At 35.2% G+C, this 25,719-nt stretch overlaps 1 protein-coding gene across 1 annotated transcript in view; it reads left to right on the top strand.

Annotated features, from left to right (window-relative positions):
* Positions 1 to 21,672, top strand: part of LOC140152636 (DNA-binding protein RFX2-like) — a 39,677-nt gene extending 18,005 nt beyond the window's left edge. Inside the window, 16 exon segments of the mRNA XM_072175060.1 lie at positions 236 to 410; positions 1,068 to 1,230; positions 3,091 to 3,406; positions 4,449 to 4,481; positions 4,483 to 4,503; positions 4,505 to 4,632; positions 5,160 to 5,279; positions 5,904 to 6,144; positions 7,106 to 7,191; positions 7,851 to 8,014; positions 8,709 to 8,806; positions 10,103 to 10,252; positions 10,802 to 11,010; positions 13,167 to 13,315; positions 13,607 to 13,690; positions 14,890 to 21,672. Of these exon segments, the coding sequence (XP_072031161.1) occupies positions 248 to 410; positions 1,068 to 1,230; positions 3,091 to 3,406; positions 4,449 to 4,481; positions 4,483 to 4,503; positions 4,505 to 4,632; positions 5,160 to 5,279; positions 5,904 to 6,144; positions 7,106 to 7,191; positions 7,851 to 8,014; positions 8,709 to 8,806; positions 10,103 to 10,252; positions 10,802 to 11,010; positions 13,167 to 13,315; positions 13,607 to 13,690; positions 14,890 to 14,921 (2,157 nt within the window). The 5' untranslated portion in view covers positions 236 to 247 and the 3' untranslated portion in view covers positions 14,922 to 21,672.
* Positions 21,673 to 25,719: the final 4,047 nt, after the last annotated feature.

The following is a 25,719-nucleotide window of genomic DNA, read 5'->3' on the forward strand; positions in this document are numbered from 1 at the left end:
TTTTCTCCCATTGATATTTTTGCCAGAGTCATGCAAGGGACCACATTTTATGGATTGGCTTGAGGGATATTCTTGTCCCCTTGCTTTAGCTCAATAGCTTTAAGGGTAAAGTGGATGTTCTGAGTGTTAACGTTACCCAATGTTAATTGTGAATATGTTACATAGCGATCACTATGTTGTGAAATCATCAATCATTAAATATAGATGGTATCACTATTTTTCTTCTCCCTTGCAGTGTTGATGTAGTATGGCAACACAGACTTACGAAATGCAGGCAATAACCGTATCACAATCACAGCAGGATCAGCAGCAGCACACAACCAGCACAACCCTTCAACCACAAACCATCATCGCACAGCCACAACAGGCACATACTCTGCAACCAGTGCAACAGTTTGTACAAGTGGCAAGTAAGTGTAGCGGAATATACATGAAGATTTTTAATAGAAATCTTAACTTTTCCATCAAGTGAATTAATTAATTCCTCACTGGCCTTAGCATACATGACACATCTAGATAGGTACATATATTTCGAATAAAATTTCGCCAAAGTGGAACACACGGCACTCTTGTAGCTCCTGGATAAACATGCAGGCTTATGACGCGGTCCCGAAGATTGCATGCAAGTGCCTTACACTGCATACACGCTTAGTATGTTACATGTACGCAACAGTACGTTCCACCATGGCCCGCCTAGGATGACTTTAATAACTAGTAAGAAATGGATCAACAAAACAACAATTTAAGGTTGTGTAACTAACATAGAATTACCAGAATTGGTAATAATTAAAATGTTAATAATAATATATATTGCAAATTACAAACTGATGAGAGGACTTATCTATCTGATCATGTATCCTTACATTCAAGGTGTATGTATGTGTTTTCTCCACAGAAACTGCTCTTTCATCTTGTTTTTGTTTTGTTTTTTCGAATATATGGTACCGTAGTTGCCTACTTACGATTGGTGCTTTACCTTTCCACTTAATAATTATTTTCTGGAAATATGAATAGTCAACTGATAAATGTATAAGTAACATTCTCTTGAATTCTTTTTCCTCACATAGCAGCCCAACCGAGCAACGCACTTAAAGATTCATCGAGGCCCACCACCACACTCACGCTGCAGACCACGGGGCAAGGCGGCCCTCAGACGGCCGTTTACCAGGGCCATGTGCAGTACGTAGATGGAGGCGACCATACCAGTACCATCTATGCTAACGGCGCTATGTGAGCTCATTATTGTCATCCTGCACTCCTTAGAAAAACAAAAAGAAGCGACGTTCAGACTCAAGATGAATTTATTGCTTGCTGTGCTGTGCCTTTTTTAGTTTGTAGTTGTTTGATTGTGTAGCCATAATTATGGATATTGCCTACAAAAATTATGACCAATTCAATTTTAGCACAAACTTTTTATTGCGAAATATATAATATTGCTCTTTTTTTATAACTAAAATGGAAGTTTTTTGGACATTAAATATCATTTTCATTTCAAGAAAACATGAAATTACTTTCCAAAAAAAACAAATATTTGAAGCAGTATTGAAATCAGAAAAATGAGCAAACTTGTGCAAACTGCACTTTGAAAAATTCATAAACAAGTGGTACAAATGTTCAACAAGTGATCTAAATCCTCATCTGCCCATTTGAGTTTGTGCTATTTGTGTTTCCTCTTTTTTTTTTTTTTTGGTACACTTTCAGTTTGCCTTTAAGTTTCTTTTTCTCATAGTTTTGACTTGTAAATGGTTCTGGGCTTCAAAATGGCAGATCTTTATCATTTTATTATAAATTTTGAGTGGGGGAGGCAAAACAAAACAAACAGATTTTGTGATTTAGTTAAGTGGCTGTCCAATCTTGTAAACAAAATGTCCCAAATTGATTCAGTAGATGACCGTTTGTGTAGATGCTGTGCCTCTGTTTTGTTTCATGTATGTGAAAATGCATGATTCTCATACATGTATTGCGTGTGCATTATGGTATGATGTGCTCACATAGCTCTGTTCAAAAAGGTAGCATGTGTAACACATTCAATTTAGGCACTGACTGAGCATATTTTCAACAACAAAAAAAAGACAATCGTTTTGATTTCAAACAACCTAAAAAGTGCTTGATCGCAAGACAACTTAACAACAAGTGCCATCATATTAAAGTAACTCAACACATGCTACCTTGATCTATATATATCATTCACTATTTGTAAAAAAGAAATAGTTAAATTGTAATTAAGAATAAATTGAGATGTCACCTGCATAAGAACATTCCACTTGCACATGTTTCATGTTAACAGGTTACAGCCATTTCAAAATATCCATGTGATAACTCTGTATAGCACCAAGTATTGATCTATTGACACCCAACACAAGAAGGGGGAAAAAACCTTCACTGTGCCACACCTGTCTCATGTAATGCTCACATGCTACACTCCCTTGTATATGCTGAAAATAACAGTAACACACCAAATGCACAATAATACTATTGTTAACCTACTTGATACCTATTTTGGTTCATGATGCTACACCTCGGGTCACAAAGTTGCATAAGTAACCCATCTGTCATTCATATTGGTCATTTAAGCAGGGAATGTTAACCTATTTTATAACTTGTGATGCTACACCTCTGGTAGCAAAGTTGCATACAAGTTGCCCATCTGTCATAATGGTCATTTTAGGCAAAGAAATGTTGCAAATGAAAAGGAAAACGGTAATAATTATAATAAGCAACTGAAATGATTCAATGAAGATGGAAGCTTAAACTCTGTAATAAACTCAAACATGCTCTGTTGTATTGCAATCTGAATATCGATAAAGTGGGTCCCCAATTTACCCAGCTAGCTAGCACCAAACATTGTATAGTAACTCCACCCTCTTCCTGCCTGGTGTAGGGTCCATTTTACCATACTACTAACCATAACCACACCTTGCTCTTTCCACTTTTCCATTGACATTTCTCTCTCCAATAAATATCCTGAACACCGGTGATGATGCTACTTACTGATACCACAACTCCTACCACAAAATACCCACCATCTTCAATCCACTTCTACCACTCCACACTGGCACCAAACCAATGCCACAATTCTTGACAAATCAGGGCCAACAACTATCCTTACAGTGAGGGGACCACCATGTATGCACAGCCAACACCCATCTCCTCTACATACTACACCTCCAGTGCAGGACAAGGGCTCATGACATCGAGCAACTTACAGACCCTTGGTTCAGTGGCGTCAGTGGGCAGCAACTTGGGTACCCTTGTCGGAGGTGCAGGCGCACTCATCGGAGGTGGCACAGTGATAGGAAGTTCACAGTTGGTAGCTCAACCAGGAGGGACCTATGTCTTACAGGGGCATATGATGGATGGGGAAGGCCTTCCGGTTACACACACAACTAGGGCATCTCCTGCAACAGTAAGTATAAAAAACTGAACAGTGTTGGGCTGCCAGTATTCTCAATGTTTTCAGCTTAGCCTCAATAAGTAGAAAGGATTGCCTGCTTTTTACTGTTTGCTAATGAGCAAATGGGGGGTGTTTGATACTTCCAAAAAGGTAAAGATATTATTTTGATCATTAAACATGTATGGAATCCATCTGACATGGCCAGCTCAATAATAATAATGTTTTGAAATGCCTATTGATGTGATGAGGAAACAATGCCAAAGACCAGATTTCATTCATCCGATTTTTTAAATTGATATAAGGCCATTTTGTGTAGTATTTGCATGTTGATATTTTGTTTGTATACATAGAAAGTAATTGCTTATTTGTAGTAAATAGGTGCATGTTAATTGTTCCCTGCTTCCCTGCAGTAAGTTCAAGTTAATATAAGAAATATAATATTCCCTGCTTTTATGTATACCTTAAAATCCTGTGTGATTGTTGCTTTGCTTCTGTTTGCAGTGTGTAGTAATTATGTAGATCTAGCTTGTATCCAATGTGTCAGTTGCATGCTCTGTGTTTTGCCAATTGCATGAAAGATCAGTGGCCAATATTTGTTCATTTAATGGTTGGTAAGTGGGTAATGTATTTGTTTAATACCACTTCTGGGTATTGTTAGTTTGTTTTGGACAATGATATTACAACTGGTTCTGTTTGGTTAGGTCATTGACAAGAAGATGGTTGCAAAGTTTCTTCTTCGGTTGACAGAAATTTCACCTGATAAAATTAATAAGGGTTGTGTTTTGAATGATTTAGGTGGAAAAAATTTTGTTTTTAGATTTGAATGGGAATAATTATAATTTTCAATTTTAGTAGAAAATGGGCTCCAAATTATCTTCACTTGAAAAGGTATTTCGAAAAAGGTCCAGTAGTAGTTATTGTTTTACATACATTTGATCTTCCGCGATAATTTACGACAATGGCGTCAGTTGATGTTTGCTAGTTGCAAAATACAGAGCAGGGCAATTTTTGTTTGACCTCGGATTCATTTGCATTGAACTCGTTGGCTGCACAGGTTCAATGGCTGCTGGACAATTACGAGACCGCCCGAAGGGGTGAGTTTACCACGCGAGTACGCTGTATAATCATTATCTGCGACACTGCAATGAGCACAAGCTGGATCCAGTGAATGCAGCATCTTTTGGTAAACTCATAAGATCTGTGTTTCTGGGATTGAGGACTAGAAGACTGGGAACAAGGTAAGAAATCTTACAGGTGAGGTATATGTGTATTTGTAACGGGATGTTCGGGTCACCAAAATATTTTATTGCTGTTTTAGCACCATCATGATTTTGTGTTTCAAAATAACAACTTTGCGTGGGAAAAATGAAGTCGCTGCTATTTGCTATGAAAACTTATAGGAAACGGGCTGTTTTAATCCAGTCGGGACTTTTGCAGATTGCCTTTGCCAAGATTATAAGGAATAGCATGATATAGAGAACGTCATTATTGTTGTTTCCTCGGGGAATCCCCAATGGTTTCACTAGTTTGATCATTTATTTACATGGTTGATATAGGATATGGTGATCAGCATGATAAGTTTTCAAATTCAATCGATTAAAAACTAAATTTTGATATATCCTAAAATGTCACAAATGCTTTGTAAACCTTGTATTCATGAGCAATTAACCAACTTGAGATTGACATTTTTTCAACAGTGTTTATAGATGGAAACCAATTATGTCAGATGTTGTAATGTATTGGTTTTGCTACTTTTTTTTTCCAGGGGTAATTCTAAGTACCATTACTATGGTATTAGAATAAAGAGTGGCTCAATACTGAATCAGTATCAAGATGATGGTTGCCATACAGCAATGAGGCAGCAACCCATCAATTCAGCAAAAAGGTACAGTGAACTTTTCAAATCAATGAGTTCATGATAAAAGGCAGGTTGATAAGAAAACTACTGTTATTAATGATAGCCATACTGCCCACTTTCTTTTAGCATTGTAAAAAGAAAGAAAAACTTGTATCTACTATCTAGATCTTAAAATATAAGGATGGGACACATTCATGTTTTCATTAAAAATTTAGCTTTTTGAACCGTTTCCTGTGTACCAAATACTATTTTGAGTTACTTGCAAAAATGAAAAGAATCTGTTACTTTCAAAAAAGAAAAGAAAGAATCAATCATTAAATAAAAGAAAAAGGTGATGCTGGTATTTCTAATCATGCAAAGTTACATAAATGCTTGAGGCATAACTTTTTGAATGACCCTTGACCCTTTGGCAAAAGAATGTATTTTGAAGGAAATGAAGTAAGTTCAAATCATCTACATGAAAAGATACTTAGATCATGAATGAGCAGTAAGCTCAAATTACTTTTATGCCAATAGATTGAAGTCTAACCCATTGAGTGGGGTTCTGATATTTTTGCAAAAGAATACATTTGCTGAAGAAAATGAAACTCCTCCATAAGATATGTCACTTTTGAGCCGTTAATTTGATACACCACTCATTTATCTCAATAGATTCAAGTCTAACCCAGTTAGTGGTAAAATGGAAGCAGCTGATGGCATAGGAGGCGGTGGTCAGCAAGGCAGTGGCGGAGAGCAGCAGAGTCAAACGCAGCAACACCAGCAGTTTCTAGGGGATGCCGCACAGGCCTTGCCAGCCTTTGACGAAATCAAAATAGGAGATATTCCACTGCCGGATGGATTGACGCAGAATGATGTCAATGAATTTGAGTCCATGTACAGAGAACATTGCGAGGTAGGTCGGGTAGGGCACTAGTGGTCAGTTTTATGAATTAATCTTGATTTCAGGATTTCTTTCTTCTCTTCACTAATACAAAAGTATAAGAAAATACAAAAGACTTTTCTTCTAGTATTCATTATTTCTGTTGGCGCATACTTTTGTTATTGCAGAGTATAAAGGGGTATTTTGGTAGCGTAGAAATAAGTGCAATATATGAGAGAAATTTCCAATGTGCCCTGAAGTGTACAAGTTTGAGAAATTGAGCAAATGATATTAATAATACGTCCATAAGGTGATGAAAAAAGAAAACCCTGTTCTATGGGCCCGACCGACCCAGAATTTACCAGAATTGGGTAAACAAATTTTTCCTGTTCAAATGAATGCTGACCCAAATTTCGAAAATATCAGAATATCAGGAACAAAAAAAGAACAATTTTTTTTTTTATATTTCCCTAAATTGCAAAATATTTACAGATTTTGGTAATTTTTGGGGTAATTTGCAAAAAAAGCATGACCAACCGTAAGGTCTGTCCGCCCATAGAACAGGGTTTTTTTCATAGCCTAATGCTTTCAAATCCAAATTGCATAATTCCAAAAATATTGTGACATTAAATACATCTGAAATGTATGGGGTTAAATTGAAGGTTGGTTGATTTACAGCCCCATCCCCCACTTAACCACCTTCAAAATGCAGATGTAGGTATCAGGTGAAAGCTCAATAGCTCATATTATTTTAATACTCCCCAATGAAATTTTAGGCACGAAATGTGTTTAATTTGGGTATGAACAAAACGCCCCGAAAGTCATGCATTTTTGCTTCTAGAATCCAAACCACCAGAGCATTTTAACTTGAAATTTGCAATATAAATGTGAGGTAAAAAGCATTGTGTATTACAATTGGACCACACAGCTTTAAGTAGTGAGATCAAATTACTTGTGAATGACATTGAGTTTTATTTTCTCTTATCTTCTTCAGTCTGTATTGGATGTAGTAGTGAATCTACAATTTGCATTGATTGAATCATTATGGCAAACATTTTGGAGAAATCAACCAGATGAAGAGTGAGTATTGATGTCCATTTTCTTAGAAATTCAAACTTGGAGGAGAAAAAATCTAAAACCTCTGAAATTGCTAAAACTTTGTAACAAGATAATGTTCCATGTGAATTTAATTGCAGGTAAGATTATCTCAACCTTCAACAGGTTGTGAAAAAAATGCCACCATGTTTAGGATAAGTTTGTAATAATTATTAAATGTTTAAGTGAAGAAATTTGTGAATATATGGATATATATAGATGTTTTAGCTTTCAATTTATATGTATATAATGCACATTTCAAGTAATTGGGCCTTGAAAAGGAAGTGGGATAAAGAGGAAATGTTATATTTACATGATGGTGACAAATCCTGCAGACCTAGTTTAAACACACCTTTGAGTTGAAATTATATTTCTTTAAATTTGGCCTGTCACTATTAAATGAATTCAAAGCATTTCATTCTACTCAACCAGCTTTCCTGATCACAACTGAATAGCAGATTAGCTTCCTAAATCAACAGACACCTCCCCTTCCTGCCTTAGCAAAAACCAGCTGCTTGCAGTTCTTGATAGTACCGTTACCATGGCAATAATCAACATGTTGCTATGGTTACATCACTCAAGAGTGCAGACTGACAAGTTTTGGTATTGCTTATAAGTTATAATTATGTGATTTTTTTTTATAGTTACAGAATGAATGATAATAACCTGGAAGAGAAACTACCTAAGGAAAAGTTAATATTGATGTGCCAGTGTAAAGATATACAGGAATACATTAAGAGTTATGACCATGTGTTGTACCAGGGGTTGGTGGAGGTACTTATACCAGATGTACTCAGACCTATTCCAAGTAAGTACCTAGATTTTAACACTCATTCATTGAATTTGAGATGGTATAAAAAGGAGAATAATAATTTTGCTGTGTGCAAGGGCAACACGTATGATACCCGGAATGGGAGGAAATGGCAATTTTGTAATGGCTAGATGATTGTTGTTCCTGAGGAAGTTGTTGACATTGCAACATAATGTGGCCTTAGCAATGAATGAGGGGGTGATGACAGTATTCAAATGTCTATCAAGACCAAGGTGCATATGAAGTGTTATTCTATTTTGGATTTGGTTCTGTTAGGATTAATGGTCAAATATTGATCAAATCAATCGAGTTAAATGTGATAATTAAAACTATCAGGAAAACTGAAGGTTGATTTTGAGCAAGTTTCATTGATTTTGTCTCACTTGTCACAACATGAGAATATGCTTTGAAAAAAAGATTATTATTGGCATTTTATGCATTTTTTTGTGTGATTTGTTAACCCAAAATGAGAAATATACTTGCTACAGAACGCATACTTTTATTTCAACCTACCTAATTAATGTATACAGTTTTGTAGTTTAGTAAAATTTTGCTTTTGAGATGATGAATTACAGATGTTGCATTTATTGTAATTGTTATATTATACCATGATGTGTCTGTTATGGCATTTATTATGCTATGACATGAAATTACTGCCATAACATATATTTGATTGTGTCAATCCTTTCAGGTGCCTTGACTCAAGCAATTCGAAACTTTGCCAAGAGTCTAGAGGGATGGCTGAAGAACAGCATGAATGGTATACCACCAGCAATGATGGGTATAAAGGTATGTGTATCTCAAATGATTTCAGCATGAATAGTACAAGTTTGTAAAATTTAAAAAATCAAATATAATACATGTATCCATAACTCGGTGAGAAATCCTTTGTAAGAAGACGTCTTGTGTACATCAAATCTATCATCATCATTATAAATCATGACAAAATATATGTGCCTAAAATATGATATATGGGTAGGTTGTTCGATTTAGACTTGGTGGAGGTACTATTCGATATTAATTTGTGATGTTAGGAATTTGTGCTGATAAGATTGACAATTTCAAATTAACTTAATTTCATGTGGTAATTGGTACATCACTCATTGAACCCTCACCTGAGGCTCGTGATCTGGGCATCCTTGTGGATGATAAACTCTCTCTGAACAATCATATTACAAACATTTGTCGTACTGCAACTTATGCCATCTGGAAGATCAGCCAAATAAGGAAATATCTTGACAATACCCAAACTGAACGACTTGTCCATGCCTTTATAACATCTCATCTTGACAACTGCAACTCACTTCTTTATGGCTTACCTTGTGCTCAGATTGACAAACTTCAACGAATCCAAAACACTGCTGCGCGTCTCATCACCAGAACAAAGAAATCTGATCATATTTAAGGGGTCTTAGAACAACTTCATTGGTTGCCTATCCACAAACGCATCATTTACAAGATTCTACTTCTTACACACAAAGCCGTCAATCGTCAGTCACCGGAATATATTGCTGAACTTGTTTCTTTTACAATCCACCTCGGTCACTTCGTTCTAGTTCACAACACCAACTTGTTTCACCAAGATTTTCAACTTCTTATGCTAAGCGTGCCTTCTCAGTTGCCGCTCCCACACTATGGAATAAGTTACCAATTCATATTCGGCAAGCACATTCTCTGAACTCATTCAAATCGCAACTCAAAACTCACTTATTTATTTCAAATGTCATTTAATATGTATTTATTGTTTGTAGTGTAAGTTTGTAGTTTAAGATAGCATTTATTTTCTTGTTTGTAAAGGGCATAGAGACATGTTTTGTTTATGCACTTAAAAGCGCCTCCATATTATTATTATTACTATTAAAGGCACTGTCATATTTCTGTTAGTCTGACTTAGAATGTAAGGGGTTCATGTTCTTAAAATATACTCTTAAATATTAAATCCTTCTACTTGTAGATTGAAAAAGGTCAAGTGAGTAAATTAAATGTGGCGTAGGTGCCGAAGTTTAGCTGTTAACATTTCAGATCAAATGCAAGGATTGTGCTTGTGTTCTAAAAACACATTCATTTAAATGTTTCACTTTGTAGATTGGAGCAGTGACGGCATTTGCGCAGACTCTGCGTCGGTATACCTCTCTGAATCACTTGGCACAGGCTGCAAGAGCTGTGCTTCAAAACACATCACAAATCAACCAGATGCTGAGCGATCTCAACAGAGTAGACTTTGCTAATGTGCAGGTGGGTTGTGTGTACATGCAGGTGTGCGTGCATGTCATCAAACTTTCCAATGATTCCATGTGAATGGGTGTTAAACCTCAACTGTCCCAATTTGTCTTGGTGCTGATACATGATGTGCAATAAGGTAGCATTCTTGGGGAAATGAATAACACTATTTATCAACTTTCATGGATAAATGGATAGTTAAGTTTTAAACAATATAGTGTGAACAATATTATAAATGAATCTGGCATTTAAATTTATGTTAATACAGTTTATCTCACATAATTACGCAGGAATATAAAAATGGTTTGGTATTTTCGTGTTTTCTAAATTGATACATGCTATGTTCATAGAACAACAAGCTCAATTGAAACCGGAAGCGGTGGTCTGACTGACGGGGCTGTTATTTTCTTGGGGAGGGGGTAATGAATATGTCCAACATGACCAGAGTCAGTTTATTTAAATATGATATGAACTTAGATGTCGCACAATTTGTATGTGTGGTATTAAGAAGTTACATAGAAACAGTTAAGTTGCTAACACAATTTTGTTCTTGACCTTATTTAGGAGCAAGCATCATGGGTGTGCCAGTGTGAGGACAAAGTTGTACAGAAATTAGAGCAAGACTTCAAAAGAACGTTGCAACAGCAGAACTCCCTAGAAGAGTGGGCTAGCTGGTTAGAAGGAGTGGTTAATCAGATTCTCAAGCCGCACGAAAACTCGCCCAACTTTGCCAAGGCTGCGAGGCAATTTCTTCTAAAATGGTCATTTTATAGGTAAGAGCAAGAAAAGAATTTTAAAAATGTATTATAGAGGGCAGTGTAATTATATTGGGCAGCAAGCAGGTGGCGAGTGGCATGATAGAGCCGGCAACTTGTGAAACCGCCCGGCCGTATGGCATTTTCCATATACTCGGTTAGTTTTGTGGGGTTCATTATCGAACCCCAACGGTTTTAGCTTGTATTTACATTATTTATTAACATAGGCCTATTTGTTTGTGATATTTCAAGCGTTTTAAAATTTCAAAATAAGGCCAAAAAAAAAAGGTTTGTCTCACGAGTGGTTTGAAAACAAATGTGATTTTGTTGTTGTTGTTGTTGTTGTTGTTGTTGTTGTTGTTGTTGTTGTTGTTGTTGTTGTTGTTACCATGTGCAACATCTATAATAAATTACCGAGTTGGAAAACCTTTCGTGATAAAAACTCAAATGATGGTAATGCATTTGCAAATTGCATTTTTGCGAAGCAAATCATACACAGAGTTCCGCTGCATATCACACCACTCTTCGCCATACATACATTCTCCCAGCTACATTTCCCTAACATAATATGAAATTTAAAAAAGAAGGAAATTTAATTTATAGGCAGAGGCGGGGCTCGAACCCACGCTGCATTGCGCCGCTATCACGTATACCATATGACCAGCGCCTTGGACCGCTCGACCACGAAGGACTTGATAGTGTCATCATGAAAATTTAAACATATAATATTAATAAATCGCAACTTCATTACTACATCATATTTTGGAATTTTATCTGCTTAAAACATTAATGTGTATTATAATAAAGCTACCATTATTTATATTATTGAATTCTCAAGCGCATAGAGACAATTAATACGAGGGTTATATATACATACACAATACATAAAATCAATTTTGATATCGGCCACGTGCTCTGCTGTGCATGTGGTTTGCCGCAGTGGCGGAAGTTGTATTACGAAGTGCATCCGAACTCCATTTTGAAGCAAATGTTTTTGACAAGGTATTGGATTGTTCCAGTTTGCATCCTAAATCCACATTAGACCCCTAATTTTATTTACGAAATCAAAAGATTAGATTATCTTAACAACAAAACGGTAATCTTTTGTCGGGTCTAATGTGAAAATTACATGAAATAATTAGTTTTTACAGAATTAATTTTCACTTAATTCCAAAAAAAAAATGGCGTATATAAGATTGAAATAAATTCTCTATCTTCTATACTAGATCAATTGTGACGCAAGTTGTTATCAAAAATTTTTGTGATAGATGTACAGTTAATATTCATATATTCCATTACCTATCTGATGGTACAGTTTTTACACAGAAAATATTTATTTGAAAAACCTGCCACTCGGCTTTTTCCGGAAAGGTCACATGGTCGCCGTGACCTGTGCAATAATTAAAATTAAAATTTTTCTTATTCTCACAGCAAGCGTTTCTAAAATGCATTATGGCGAAATGTGGTGTAGCTGCATATAGTGCATATTCACTTCATTTTTTTCAATCTCAGCGATTTTTAAGTCCAAAAATGATCAAAAACAGCCTAAATTATCGCGTATATCTTAAGCATCACTGGTTGCAGGTGTCTGTTGAGCGTGTTGGCAATGACCGCGGGTTGCATTGGATTTTGCGCATGTCTACACACTGGTCTGCATTAATTGCATCATAATAAAATGAAAATTGGGCATGCATGTTGAGTAAAGAAGCCGGGAATAAACACGGGAATAGCAAAATAAATAAGGAGAGTGCATGAGAGCCAAGGGTTGGCAATATTATTTAACAATCCGCAAAACATCAAGCTTTGCAAACATATGGCAAAAATAAAAATGTATAGCCGTTATTTATTTTTATTTTTTTGCATAGAACCTACTATGCCCGATTATACTGACTTTTTAAAAATCAATTTACATTTTGTGTTTTTTCACATTCACATATTTGTTAGCAGTTGATGGGGAAGAAGGCCAGAGGGACAGATAAAGAGGGATAGGGGATGGGAAAGCGGGATATGAGCTACAGCAGGAACAGAGGAGAGACGGAGACAACAAAGGAGTTGTTTACTGATCAATCTTTGATAAATTAGAAAGTTGGTAAAATTGTACCCAAACTTGACTGCCATGTGTAAAAAATATTCTTTCTGAGATGTACTTACAACCATTTTACTTGTCATTTCAGTTCAATGGTAATTCGTGACTTGACATTGAGGAGTGCAGCTAGTTTTGGATCCTTTCATCTCATTAGGTTGTTGTATGATGAATACATGTTCTACTTGATTGAACACAGGGTAGCATCAGCCACAGGGGAAACACCTATTGCTGTTATGGGTAGGTACACATATTTCAGTCTAGTATTTGCAAACAATATCTCTGACTGACCTTTTTATTCAATACCACACAATAATACAAAAATTTCCATCAGTAGGTTCACAAGTCAATTTTGATGTTTGGTAGGCCTTGCTTGATTAATTCATACAAGCATAATTTTAGAATCACCTCCCTTTTCAATGCCCCTGTAAATAAATGAGTTGAGTTAAAGATGAATTCCTATCAGTTGAGTAGAAAAATATGTTGTATGTTATCAATAGAAAATAATCCCTTTTTGTTTTTCCTAATCAGATAAAGTGGATGGTAGAGGAGAGAGGCTTATGAATAGCAGTGCTTCAAATGCAAACACATTAACACTGGCAGCATCGACCAACGGTAGGTGTACCTTAAAGCTATATTATAACATTTGCTGAGAAGAACGCCCTCAAAAAAATTTTAATTCAGGTTTTTACACGATTGTAATGTACTTTAGTAAACAAAGATTCTCTGCAAAAATCAAGACTTTAGGTGCTAGTTTTGTCAAAATCTGTGATATTGAATAAACCGCCGGAACCGTCGTTTTATTATTACGATAGAAATATTAGTTGAACGCGTATGTGTTGTTCATAACACAGGGGTGCGTACACGGCGTGTGGGACACACACGCACGCCAGAGGATCGTACTGTATTACAACCGCCGGAGTAACATGCATTGGCGCCGTAGTAAATTCCAATTTTCTTTGCTTTACCTCACTTGTTCGGCTCAAAATTAAAAGGGGACATATCTGACAGTAAAAGCTAACATTTTATAGAAAATAAATACTAAATTCTATTTTTAAAGAAATGTTATAATATGGCTTTAAATCCTCAATATTTTCATACAAGCATAATTTTAACAATAGAGAATCCCTCCCTTTTAAATGTGTCTGTAGATTAAGAAAACAGAGTTGTAAATGATTTGATTTAAAAATGAGTTCTTATCAGATCACATAACACTGAAATACTTTTGTTTTAGAAATTTGAATACATTAGCATACAAAAGTAAAAATTCAGTTGGGGTAAAGTTTGTTCCTTTCAAAATAGTCGGGTAAAACTTGATTGAATGGTTTCAAAATGTTTGTCTTGTTAGGCTAAAGGGAAAAAACCATTTGTCTCAGGTTACCACCCGCTTTAAAAATTGCCCTTTTTCCACTTTTTTTTTTTTTGTCCATATATATTGCTGGAATTTTTTTTTTAATGAAAAAATAACGCTGTTGTCCCTCTTTATAAAGGATTTCTTGTGATAAAATACAGCCCGTATTTCAGTAAATTGCACATGCCGCAAAGCGTTAACACAAGTTTGGCAGTAGAGACTTCCTTTCCCATTTGACAGCTCTTGTTTACCTTTACACATAACACTGTACTTTACACTGAAGGGAAAGACATTTACTAGACTTTTTCAATCAATTTCATTTGATTTATTTGAAGTGTAAAAAGATATAATACTTTTATGCATGTGACCTATACATGCCACTGTGTATGAGTCCATATTAAGTTTAATAGAAACATGTGTTATGTTATCATGGAAAATTATCCCTTTTGTTCTTCCTTTTCAGATAAAGTGGATGGTAGGGAGAGAGACTATTGAATAGCAGTGCTTCAAACGCAAACACATTAACACTGGCAGCATCGACCACCACCAATGGGACAACTAACTCAATAACAACACTGACTCCTAAACTCAGCATTGACACTGCAGCAAACAACTCGACAACACCCACCAAAATTGTCACAGCAGTAGTTACCAACTAAAACATGTGGTGTTTTCCAGCTAACTCCATGAAAAAAGCAGATGTGAAAGTTTTAGAAATTATTATGTTTTGAAAATGTCTCAAATTAACCTGGTAGGATGATAATGTAAAAATGGTGCCAGATCGTTTTGAAAGTGTTTCACATAACAAATGCCTTAATGTAGAAATAGGCGGTTTTGCCACATCGACCTTTAATTATGCAAGTAGATTTGATAGATACTGTTAACTTAGATATATGTTCATTTCATAATTTCTCACCACTTTCTAGATATTTATAAAATGTGTGGATGAGCATCTAGCATGTAAGACAATTTCACTTACAGGACTGTTTATAACTTAATTTGTAAAATGTAAGTGAGTTGTCATGTGGTTGTGAATACTTTTAAAATGATATGGCACTTAAAAGTAGCCGTCAGAAGTACATTCCAATAGTGTGTGCAATGTCTACGTAAAGAAGTAGTCTAGCGCAACAGATTAATGCAGTGAATATTTAAATGCCTTGTAGTTGTCTTTAGGAGCTAGGCTTTGTTGGGGATGAGATTGGTTAATGCATCCAATTCATCCTGCCTTTGAATGGACATGTTCTATGATGGGCAAGTTCCATGCGTTCATTTGGGTGTTAGTCCTCCGCTTAGAATTGGCAAAAGGGGCTACAGAAATTCTAGGGGTCCATGTGTGCATGCCTCCCTCCGTTGGCGAGTATGGGTGTCCTTTTTCGCAGCATATATGCATCTCATAGTAGGCGGTGGTTGAATTTGGAGGTAGGTCAAAGTGCCATTTAAGTTTTTGGGCTTTACAAACAAGATAAATCTGAAACAAGGATTGTAGTTAATATATATCTGTAAAAGGATGAACCAATATATGAAATGTGCATGTTGACAATATATTTTGCTAGAAAGGAAAATGGCATGTTTTGAAGTGTGCTGTTGGTATATAACGTTATCTGAGTGAAAAGGTTTTGTGTGATGGATAGATAATGTACAAGTCATAAAAAAACGAGACAGGCTTGGTGTGACAAATTGTCGCAACATACATGCTTTGCATAAGTTATGTGCATCTCTGACATCCATATCGATGTGGACACCATGTAGGTTGCAGAAAATGCATCAATCAGTGTCCCACTTAGAAGTCCACTTGCCTACTTAATATTTTACTTGCACTGTTCTTTTCCAAGTTTGTATTTGTTTACAACAGTTAGTACAGTAGTTACCAGACAAAGCATGGAGAATATGCAAGGTGTTTCTTTTTGAGGGCACTTTATAATGCCTGTTGCTGAGAGTTGGCGATAGCACATTAGCATGCTTTGTTTTACCAAATGAATTCTGTGATAGAAAAATGTTGGAATTATTTTTTTCTTATTTTTGGAGGTCTCAACTTACATATTTCGTCAGTTGCAACACATATTGGCGTACGTGAAGGACAAAATATGTTTCTGACAATGTGTTTGAAAGATATGCTACTAATAATAACTGAGTCAAGACTCCTCTACTTTTATCGCTCAGTAACCCGATTCCATTTCAAATTGAAGTTTAAGGTTAAACTGTATCGTTAATAGTTAAAAAGAAATAACTTTTAGAGGAAAACATACATTCGCGTCACTATGTGAAACAGAAAATTTGGAAAAATCACTACGCCACTGTGTTGCTACCAACAAATTTTTTGTTTTATTGCAAATTGGGGGTATAAAAGTGCATAATTATGCTGGCAGCATGTCAGTTGTGCTGGGCAAATTATATGACCACATCATGTCACACTGCATAATTTTGATGCTTAACTGTAATATGAGGAACATAACATAGAACTTGCATATAGAATTTTCTGTTAACTTTTTTTCTCTCTTTTTTCCCCAAAGTGATACTGGTTTTAAATTTCTTGTGAATTAATATTATGTTGGTAGTATAACTATGCTGAAAAAATGAGTCTAGACCCTGCTCTCAGTAATAAATTAATGCCTGTTACAAATAAACTCGGAAAGTTACCTCTTTTTCAGAAGTATTTTGTGGCTTTCAGTGAAGGTATTGTTCAAAATAAGTATGGAATATGTGTATGCTTTTACTAATTATGACCAAAGCAGCACAAGCAAAATGTGAAACCAGTATTATTTGAATTTCAAACTGTGAAATCAGTCTCACCAGTAGCTTAAAATTCTAGACTTCAAATGAAGGAAATATTTTTAGGAAACTGATGCTGAAAAATTATTGTTTTGTTTTCTGCAACGAAAATGTAACATTTCTTAAACCACAAATAGACTTCATGATTTAGTAAATATTTCAAGTGAAAAAGATTGTGTTTATTAAGATGATGGTATATAAGTAATAACAACATTTGTATACTTGTAGGACTTTTATGAATATGTGATGATGTGTGTATTGTTGTGAATCCTGTAGTTTCATCCTATGTATACCGTGCCGTTTTAGTATCTTGTGATGTGAAATTGTTTTTTTGAGATGCCATAATTTATGTAATCCTTCAAACAGGCCTCAAAATAAGCCAACATTCTTTGTGTACTCTCCGGGCATAGGCATGTTGCATACAATAAAGTTTATCGCCCTGTGAGAAATCCAGGGGCCCAAACATATCTTTACAGTCATTTGGGTCCCTGCGGGGACTCACCTTATTTTGAGGCCTGTCTATAAATCTTACTTGTGCAGACATCAGCATTGGTTCATAATTTATTACTTGTAGTACAGCAGACACTTAGCATTTATGTTATCCTATTTTCATTTTCTGTCTCCATAATAATTGTCTTTCATGTTAAAAAATGTGACTTAGATGGTTTAAAAGAGTCCTGTGTAAATTTAGGACACAGTGACCAACCAATTTTGTGATAATTCTAACCAATTATTCAGCAGCAAAGTTTGAGTAGTGTACAGTTGTACTTTACAAGAAGAATCTTCACCAGAGTTGCCTTTCTTAAAATGTTGCTGTTGTATTGATTTATTTTCTATATTGACATGCATGCATTATATTTCTCCATTAAGATTTTCAGGTTTTATTTTGCCTAATTCAACTATGTAGAAATAAATTCTAATATTTGAGTGACTGTCAACTCAATTTAATATGGTATGAAACACATTATGAACCTTTTCTTGGAGGCTGGTGTGAAAAATTTCTTCAGAGAGTAAATGACATAAGGGTGGGGCAGAGAACTGGAATTGGATGTTTGAGGCAGCCATTTCAGGTGCACATTTATGCATTGTCTTAAAACTCATAAAATTATGTGCATACGCCATCGATTTGAGCAAAAGCTCATGTTTTCAAGCTGCGTCTGTTGAAATGCTAAATGATGTCATTGACTCGCTGAGTAAAATTACTACAATGTCATAATGTTTGTTCCTCTGCCAAACTCAGATCCATTAACCCAATCTGTTAAACCATATACCTGGATGGAATGCTTAAGGTTTCTCCCTGTGTTAATGCTTTGTCAGTCCAGGAAAACTGAATTGAAATCCTCTGATTAAATTTACACTAGTTAAATATTTTTATCATCACATGGTATTGCAATAAAGATGAAAAATTGTCAGCAGACATTTCAGTTTTCTGAGGGTTTTCTTTTGTTGTTTAATACTATACAAAGATCAGCTCGTAATAGGCGAGAATTATTCGCTTTTTGTTACTGCGTGAAGTGAAGTCCCAATTTATGCCCCCATAAATTCACAAAAGCGTGCGTCACTTCACGTAGTACTGTGTGTCCAACCCTATTACGAGCTGATCAGAGTAGAACATGAATTTTGTGTTGATTTCTCCAACACTTACTTATTAACCCTCTATGTTGGAAAGCTCCAGAGTGAAAAGCTTTATATTATTTTTGGTTGCATATTATTAATACTTGTGTTAAGTAGTTCAACATTTAGATCTAACTGTGTTGCCTCTTAGGCATTTTGTGATCCACAGCATCATTCCCCCACTTTACTCAAAAAAAGTTGAGATTTTTATACCACTGAAACCTCTGGCTACATAATGTCTGTGTACAAAAAAATTTTTGCAGATTAATTTGTTTAGCAAAGATATCGTGAAATTTGAATTACATTCTGGTACACCAAAACGAAATTAAAACACATTATAATATACATAATCATGCATAACTCGCAAAATCGGAATCAACTGAAATTTTGGGTATAATAAAGAGGATGCTGGTATCACAACATACTCTTTTAATGAATTTAAATATATTGAAATTAACCTCGGTCCTGATGAACTGCTCCTTCACTTAATATTGAAACCGTAAGGCTGCGATCACATAGAAGTATACGGTATTCGCTATACGAAATACGCTCATTCGATCAGGCTGAGTTCACATAGGAGTATACTATGTGATCTCAGCCTGGTTGAATACCGTATACTTCTATGTGATCGCAGCCTAACAGACAAATTTGATTCATGAAATCCTAGTGCAACGGAGCAACTCATATTTTTTGTTAGTACATAGACATGATTAAGTATGTGGGAATCTCATAAGCATTGCCTAAAATGTAGTTGCATTCAATTGACAGATCCAAATATTATGTTTGTGTGTGTTGCAAGCAGAATCTTGGTCAAAAATCCAGTTACTACCACACGGAATAAAGCAATTGCTATCGTGTTAACTGGATAGTTGTCCCAAGATTCTGTGTGTTGCACACCTGAGCATATGATAAAATCTACTTTCATTTGCCTTCTACTTATATTCTACCAAAGTTATTCATTTAGTATTGGGTCCTGGTTTGTTCACTGAAAACATTTCAAGCTTAAATTAATTTAATATAGGACCAATGTATATAACTTCTATATGCTGTTCATGCATTCAAGAAAAACTTGTGTTATGTATATACATGTTATTGACATGGCTCCACAATTTTGGAAAGCCTTTGGGTATCACAAACTGAAATCATGGTTTTGTCTGTAGAGCAGACCTTTTAGTCGATAATATAAATATTGATAATTGCTTTATCTACATCTGTGGTGTGCATGATGCCCTTTATTGTGTCGAAAATGTGTGTGTGAGACAATCATTTATCATTTTTGTGTGTTTCTTCAATATTTTAGAATGAAATTGGACTGTTTACTGGTATGCTGTGAATTTCTTTACTTGATTTGTACAAGAAGCTGTACGTTTGTGTTTCATCAAGGACTTTCTATCTATAGAGAATTATAATAAATGTAGTGTTGAATTGTTTTTGTACACCCTGTATATGTGATAAATGTTTTGAATATATATAAATAATCCATTCTGAAAAATTGCACAACTGAATTTTTTGAGCATTTGATTATTTTGGTGTATGATATAAATTCACAAGTCACTTATTTTACTACAGATTTTGATACTGTTTGTATTATGCACAGATGAGTAAGAAATGTGCTTGTTCTAATACCATGGGATATTGACTGGTTTCCTATCTAAACAAGTATGGTGACAAAGACATTGCTAAGATGATTGCTATAATAGTTATTTCCCTGTGTAAACATTCACCAATTTGAAAATAGTGCTGCAATTGGTAGTGCAAGGAGATAGGACTTGAGTTTCTTTTCTCTTTACATAGTCACATGCAACTTGAAAGAAGCAGAAGCAGAATGAGAGCTGCCAAATCAGTGGGGAGATTTTTGGTGTCTTACAAATAAATCCCTCAGGGCTCAAATACTTATAATCTTTCTCTGTTCTCCTGTAAACCTTTGATGAGAGCATATTTTAAGTGTACATTACATAATTTACTGCATTGAAACACTTGTATTTGATTGGCTACAGAGGCGATCTGTTGTTGCCGAGTGGAAATTTGTGAGTGAACTTTTGCACTGTATGTGTTGCTCCAACACAGTAGTATGCTTGCATCAACACAGTATCGCTCATCAAAGGTTAACAGTAATTTGGTATAATGTGAATATTTTGAAAAGATCATCACCAATAAAGCACGGCATTTACCTGCTCCAACAAAATGAGCATAAAGTCACCAGGGCACTTATAGATCTTGTAAAAAATCAATGGAAACAAAAGAAATTCTGGAGCAAATATTGATTTTTGAAGACCAAAGCAAGGAGCCATCCTAACATGTTTTGGTATGATTGTAAAGGGTATAAAATAAGGATTTCAAATCTGGAATATCTCGGAAAGTTATTTTGTCAACTGTGAGAGCAGGTCATTTATGGATCAGATGTTTCAAGGACTTTCAAATGTACTTAAATCCTGTGTCAAGTCTGTGAACACATATACCTTTTTGCTGTATTTTGCCACTTAGGTGGGACTAACTATTAGGTGTATCACAGACCATGATTGGAAATGCTTGGTTGCAGATGCAATATTGCAAAATTGATTTATAGTTTGAAAACACCTCAATATTTGTAATGTGATTGTCATTCATACATTTTTGGTGGGCAAAGAGTGACTACCATCTGATATTAATGTTACTGATGACAATAATATTGTTTGTTTTTTTACATTACATGTATACAACTCCTGTAATAATATCCACTTTGTTTCAGTGTTTCATTTCATTATCATTTATTGACAAATGTAAAAAATAAGACCTATTGTGTGTCATTTTCTTGTAAATTTATCACACCAAATGTTGGATTATAAAAATATACTATGTCTTGGCACTTTTTTAGAATTTCAAACACTTTGTGTGTACTCAGCAGTGAGCACTTTTCTTGACAAGTTTGATTATCACATGGGTTTATATACAATGTGCAATTCAACCATGGGAAAGTTTCTTTTGGTTTCTTTTTCTTCTGACCCATGTGATCTATATATACCATGTATTTACTAAACTGCTGCACACCTTTCTTAATGAAGCATGCAAGTAAATGAGTCATTCATATGAAAAATCTGGGTCTGTCCTTCATGTTAGTATACTTGAAATTAGCCTAATGTCAAGACTTCATTGAGAGATTGGACAGCTGTATTCTGTATGCTGAATAATCCCAGTCTTTACACAAGGCTAATTTTACATTATGCTTACATGAAAGCAATACTATGTGTGTCACCAAAACATTGGTAATAATAGACCTATTCATTCGATAATTCTTGGAATCCCTTTAATGAATTCGAACCTGCTTTATAGTGGAACGTTAGCATTAGCCATGTGGTGACACATTTTTCAACTCAAGAGTTTGCTGATTACCAAAGTGGTCTGATCTCAAGTTGGTAAAATAGAAATCAATCATTTAATGTAGTCTGTAACATACACAAAGTATCCATGTGATGAATGACACTGACTCTTTTACTTGCATTGCAAAATATTATATTTTATAATCATCTTGGACTTCAAATTCTGGCATATCTTATATTAATATAAAATAGAGAGCACAGAGAGAATATTTTTATCACACTATATTTAAGAAGTGAGAAAAGTTGGTTCAAAGTAGTATTTTGACAGAAATTAGCCAAGAAGGCAATCAATTTATTACTAGCTCTTTATATACATTTTCAGATGATTTGAATGGGGGTCAAGGACTCAAGGTCATCACATGATGATGCACCCCACAATTGTGTTTAGATTAAGGGGTGGGGTATGAACGTTTGGACAGTATTTATTTTGGGACATTAGAGCACATCAGACATATCGAATTGCATTCTGAATACGAAGAATGTTATTCTGATATCAAATAATTTTGATTTTTGAAATTAGCAATTTAATACACATTTTATGGCAAATCATTAAAATTGATATTTTTGATATTTAACAGTACTTGAAGTAAACTTTATAAATCTGATGATTTATACTTAAAGTGTATATAGGTGGAATGAAAAGCCGACGATCAATTGAAAATTTTGACCTTTCGTATTGAAGATATGGATTTTTTTTCCCAAAACACCAAATAAAATTTTGTCTTTTTGGGAAAAAATCCATATCTTCAATATGAAGGGTCAAAATTTTCAATTGACCGTCGGCTTTTCCTCCCTACTACATACACTTTAAGAATATATCATTAGATTTATATAATTTACTTTAGGACTGTTATATATCAAAAATTTGAAAAATATCAATTTTTATAATTTGTCATAAAATTTGTATTATATTGTGATTTTCAAAAATGAAAATTATTTGATATCAGAAAGACATGCTTCAGATTCAGAATGCAATCGATAGGTCTGAGGTGCTCTCATGTCCCACAAAAATACTGTCGAAACGCAATAAACGCTCATTTTAGATCCCTTAAGTGTATAACAGATTTTATGCTGGAATTGGAACAAATTGACAAAATTGGAGTCAAAATTATCAGGTTTATTGTCATGAGCAAATTTCATTTCATGGCCCAACAGCAGAAAGTTGTGTTAACTAGCATCCAGAGAACATCAGTCTCTTGCTCTGATTGATGCACACCCTGTTAATGAGGGACATTTGTGACACTTCAGATTACTGGTCTGTTTTAATGATTGTGACACTTGTTATCCCATTGAATTGGCCAGTTGGACACCCACTTCTGTGTCTACGCTGGGTACTCTCAACACAAGCAAGAGAGTGCCCACTAGCTGCCTGTTATATGCATAAAGTTGAATTTATACTTGATCGCTTTTGCAGAAAAATAATTCTCAAGCATGTTCAGTGTTTACTTCCGGTTTAAGAGCGTCAAGCCAATCGATCTATACCAATTACTGAGGCAAAAATCATGTCACTTTCGCGAGTTGAAGAAAACTTTTGAGCAATATTGCTTGACATGTGAATGCATCAACCGATTAATTTTTCTTTCTCGATTGTTAACTTTCGGTGATGAATTAATTCAAAGCAATAGATGTATTTTGTAAGTCTTTATTCATTTTATCTACCACTACGTATGAATATCCACTTGTGTATTTTGTGGCATTTATTAAAATATTTTAAATTGTCGTCTGCAATCACTATCGCAGTGATTAGTATAAATGCAAAAGCGACAAGCTATGCATCTCAAAATTTGGTGATTGCCCATCGCTTTCCACAAGCCGTGCATCGCAATCGTGCGGCGATCAAATATAAATTCAGCTTAATGCATGCGCCATTCATGAAAACATACATGCATATCACAGGCAATCATGGACAGCAGCTAATGGACCATTGGAAGCATAGTCGTTCCCTAGTGAGATATGTACTGGAGAGCTGCCAATTGGGACCTTGAATTTTATATATCTGTCACATTTGAAACTCATTCAAAGCTCAATTTACCATGAGCCCATACTGAAACTGAGCTATTCCAGTTGAAATCCGCCCACCCCTATGGAAGACATGACCTTAATCTCCCACACAGGGAGTGTGAATTTCAAATGGGGTTTTCTGAATAGGTGATTCCATTTGAAATCTACACTACCTCTGTGTTCTGCCTTCCATAAGGGGTTTGTGGTTTCAATTAGAATAGCCCAATGTTGATTTAATACAAATTCATAGTATTTACAAAGATAAGTTGCATAGTGTCAATTAAAGAGTGTGTGTTAGACACTTGCTATGGATGCATACCAACTCCATATTTTGAGAGAAATGATCTTGTGTGATATAGTTTTGCTGTGTTGTGTTGTACTATATATTTAACCACCACCGTATACATACCGTTTGCAAGAACATACCCATGTCAAGTTTCTTACTATAATACTTACGGGGAGGTTTTATTCTAATGAAACTCTCAAAACTTGATAGTTTTTGCCTTAAGTGCCAATAAAACTTCATTGATTTGACTAAGCCTTTGTGTCTTGAAATACCAGTTGTATTATTGTAAGATTGGTTGTCAAGATAAGTTATCTATACTCGTCAAAAGGCAAATGAATGAGTTTTATTTTGCATTGACATGTAAATTTATTTAGAAATAAACAGAATATACTGGCATTCATTGTCTGTGTCTGTCTTTATTTACTACTGTATTGCAAGCTTGTTATTCAATAGGATAGAAATATAGAACCACATTGTTTAATTTTAGAATTCGTTGTATGGATGATATCCAAATCACATTTATTGTTCTGAAATACAAAGTACTGTAACATGATCAAGATACTGACTTTTGATCCAAACACAAGGAATTCTTAGTCAGTGGGAGTGGTCTAGTTCATAGACACATTTCTGATTGGACAATCGCATGATTTTGGGTGCCGTCTATCAGGCCGTGAGACGACCCCACGTCATCATGCGTCTTGATAATCCGTAACACGCGTGTAGAGGTGCGGCGTATGTATCGCGCTGGATGCGTAGATTAGTGCGGAATACTGCGACGCAGCTTAGCAGTACGCGCAACAGAATACGTAAAGTTGTAAACAAGTTTCGTTCATTTTATAATGAGGGAGTTTTTATGACGGTAACTTAGTTTTTGCTTTAAAAAATTGTTTACAGTTATTAAAATAATATTTAACTGACTAAGAATGAGAATAAACGATAGGAATTTTTATTTTGCCTATCATCTACCTATGATGAGCGACAGGCAGGTCCAATATTTTTATCGTAGTGGATACGGCTGCGCCGCATCCACTACTCAAAATATTGGACCTGCCTGTCGCCTATCACACGGTAGAGGATAGGCAAAATAAAAAAATTCCTATCGTTATTCTCTAATTAATTCCTACCTCGGAATTTTCAGATGGTACTCCATCTTTCATCAGCGAGAGAGTGACTGTATCAGGTCGTGATCTTTTTGACCTTTGACCTGATAACATAGGAGGCCCAGCAGTACAGCATCAGAGGTCTCTAACCACATTCACATCGAGTC

The sequence above is a fragment of the Amphiura filiformis genome, chromosome 5 (assembly GCF_039555335.1).
Source record: "Amphiura filiformis chromosome 5, Afil_fr2py, whole genome shotgun sequence".
In the NCBI taxonomy this organism is placed as follows: Eukaryota; Metazoa; Echinodermata; class Ophiuroidea; order Amphilepidida; family Amphiuridae; genus Amphiura; species Amphiura filiformis.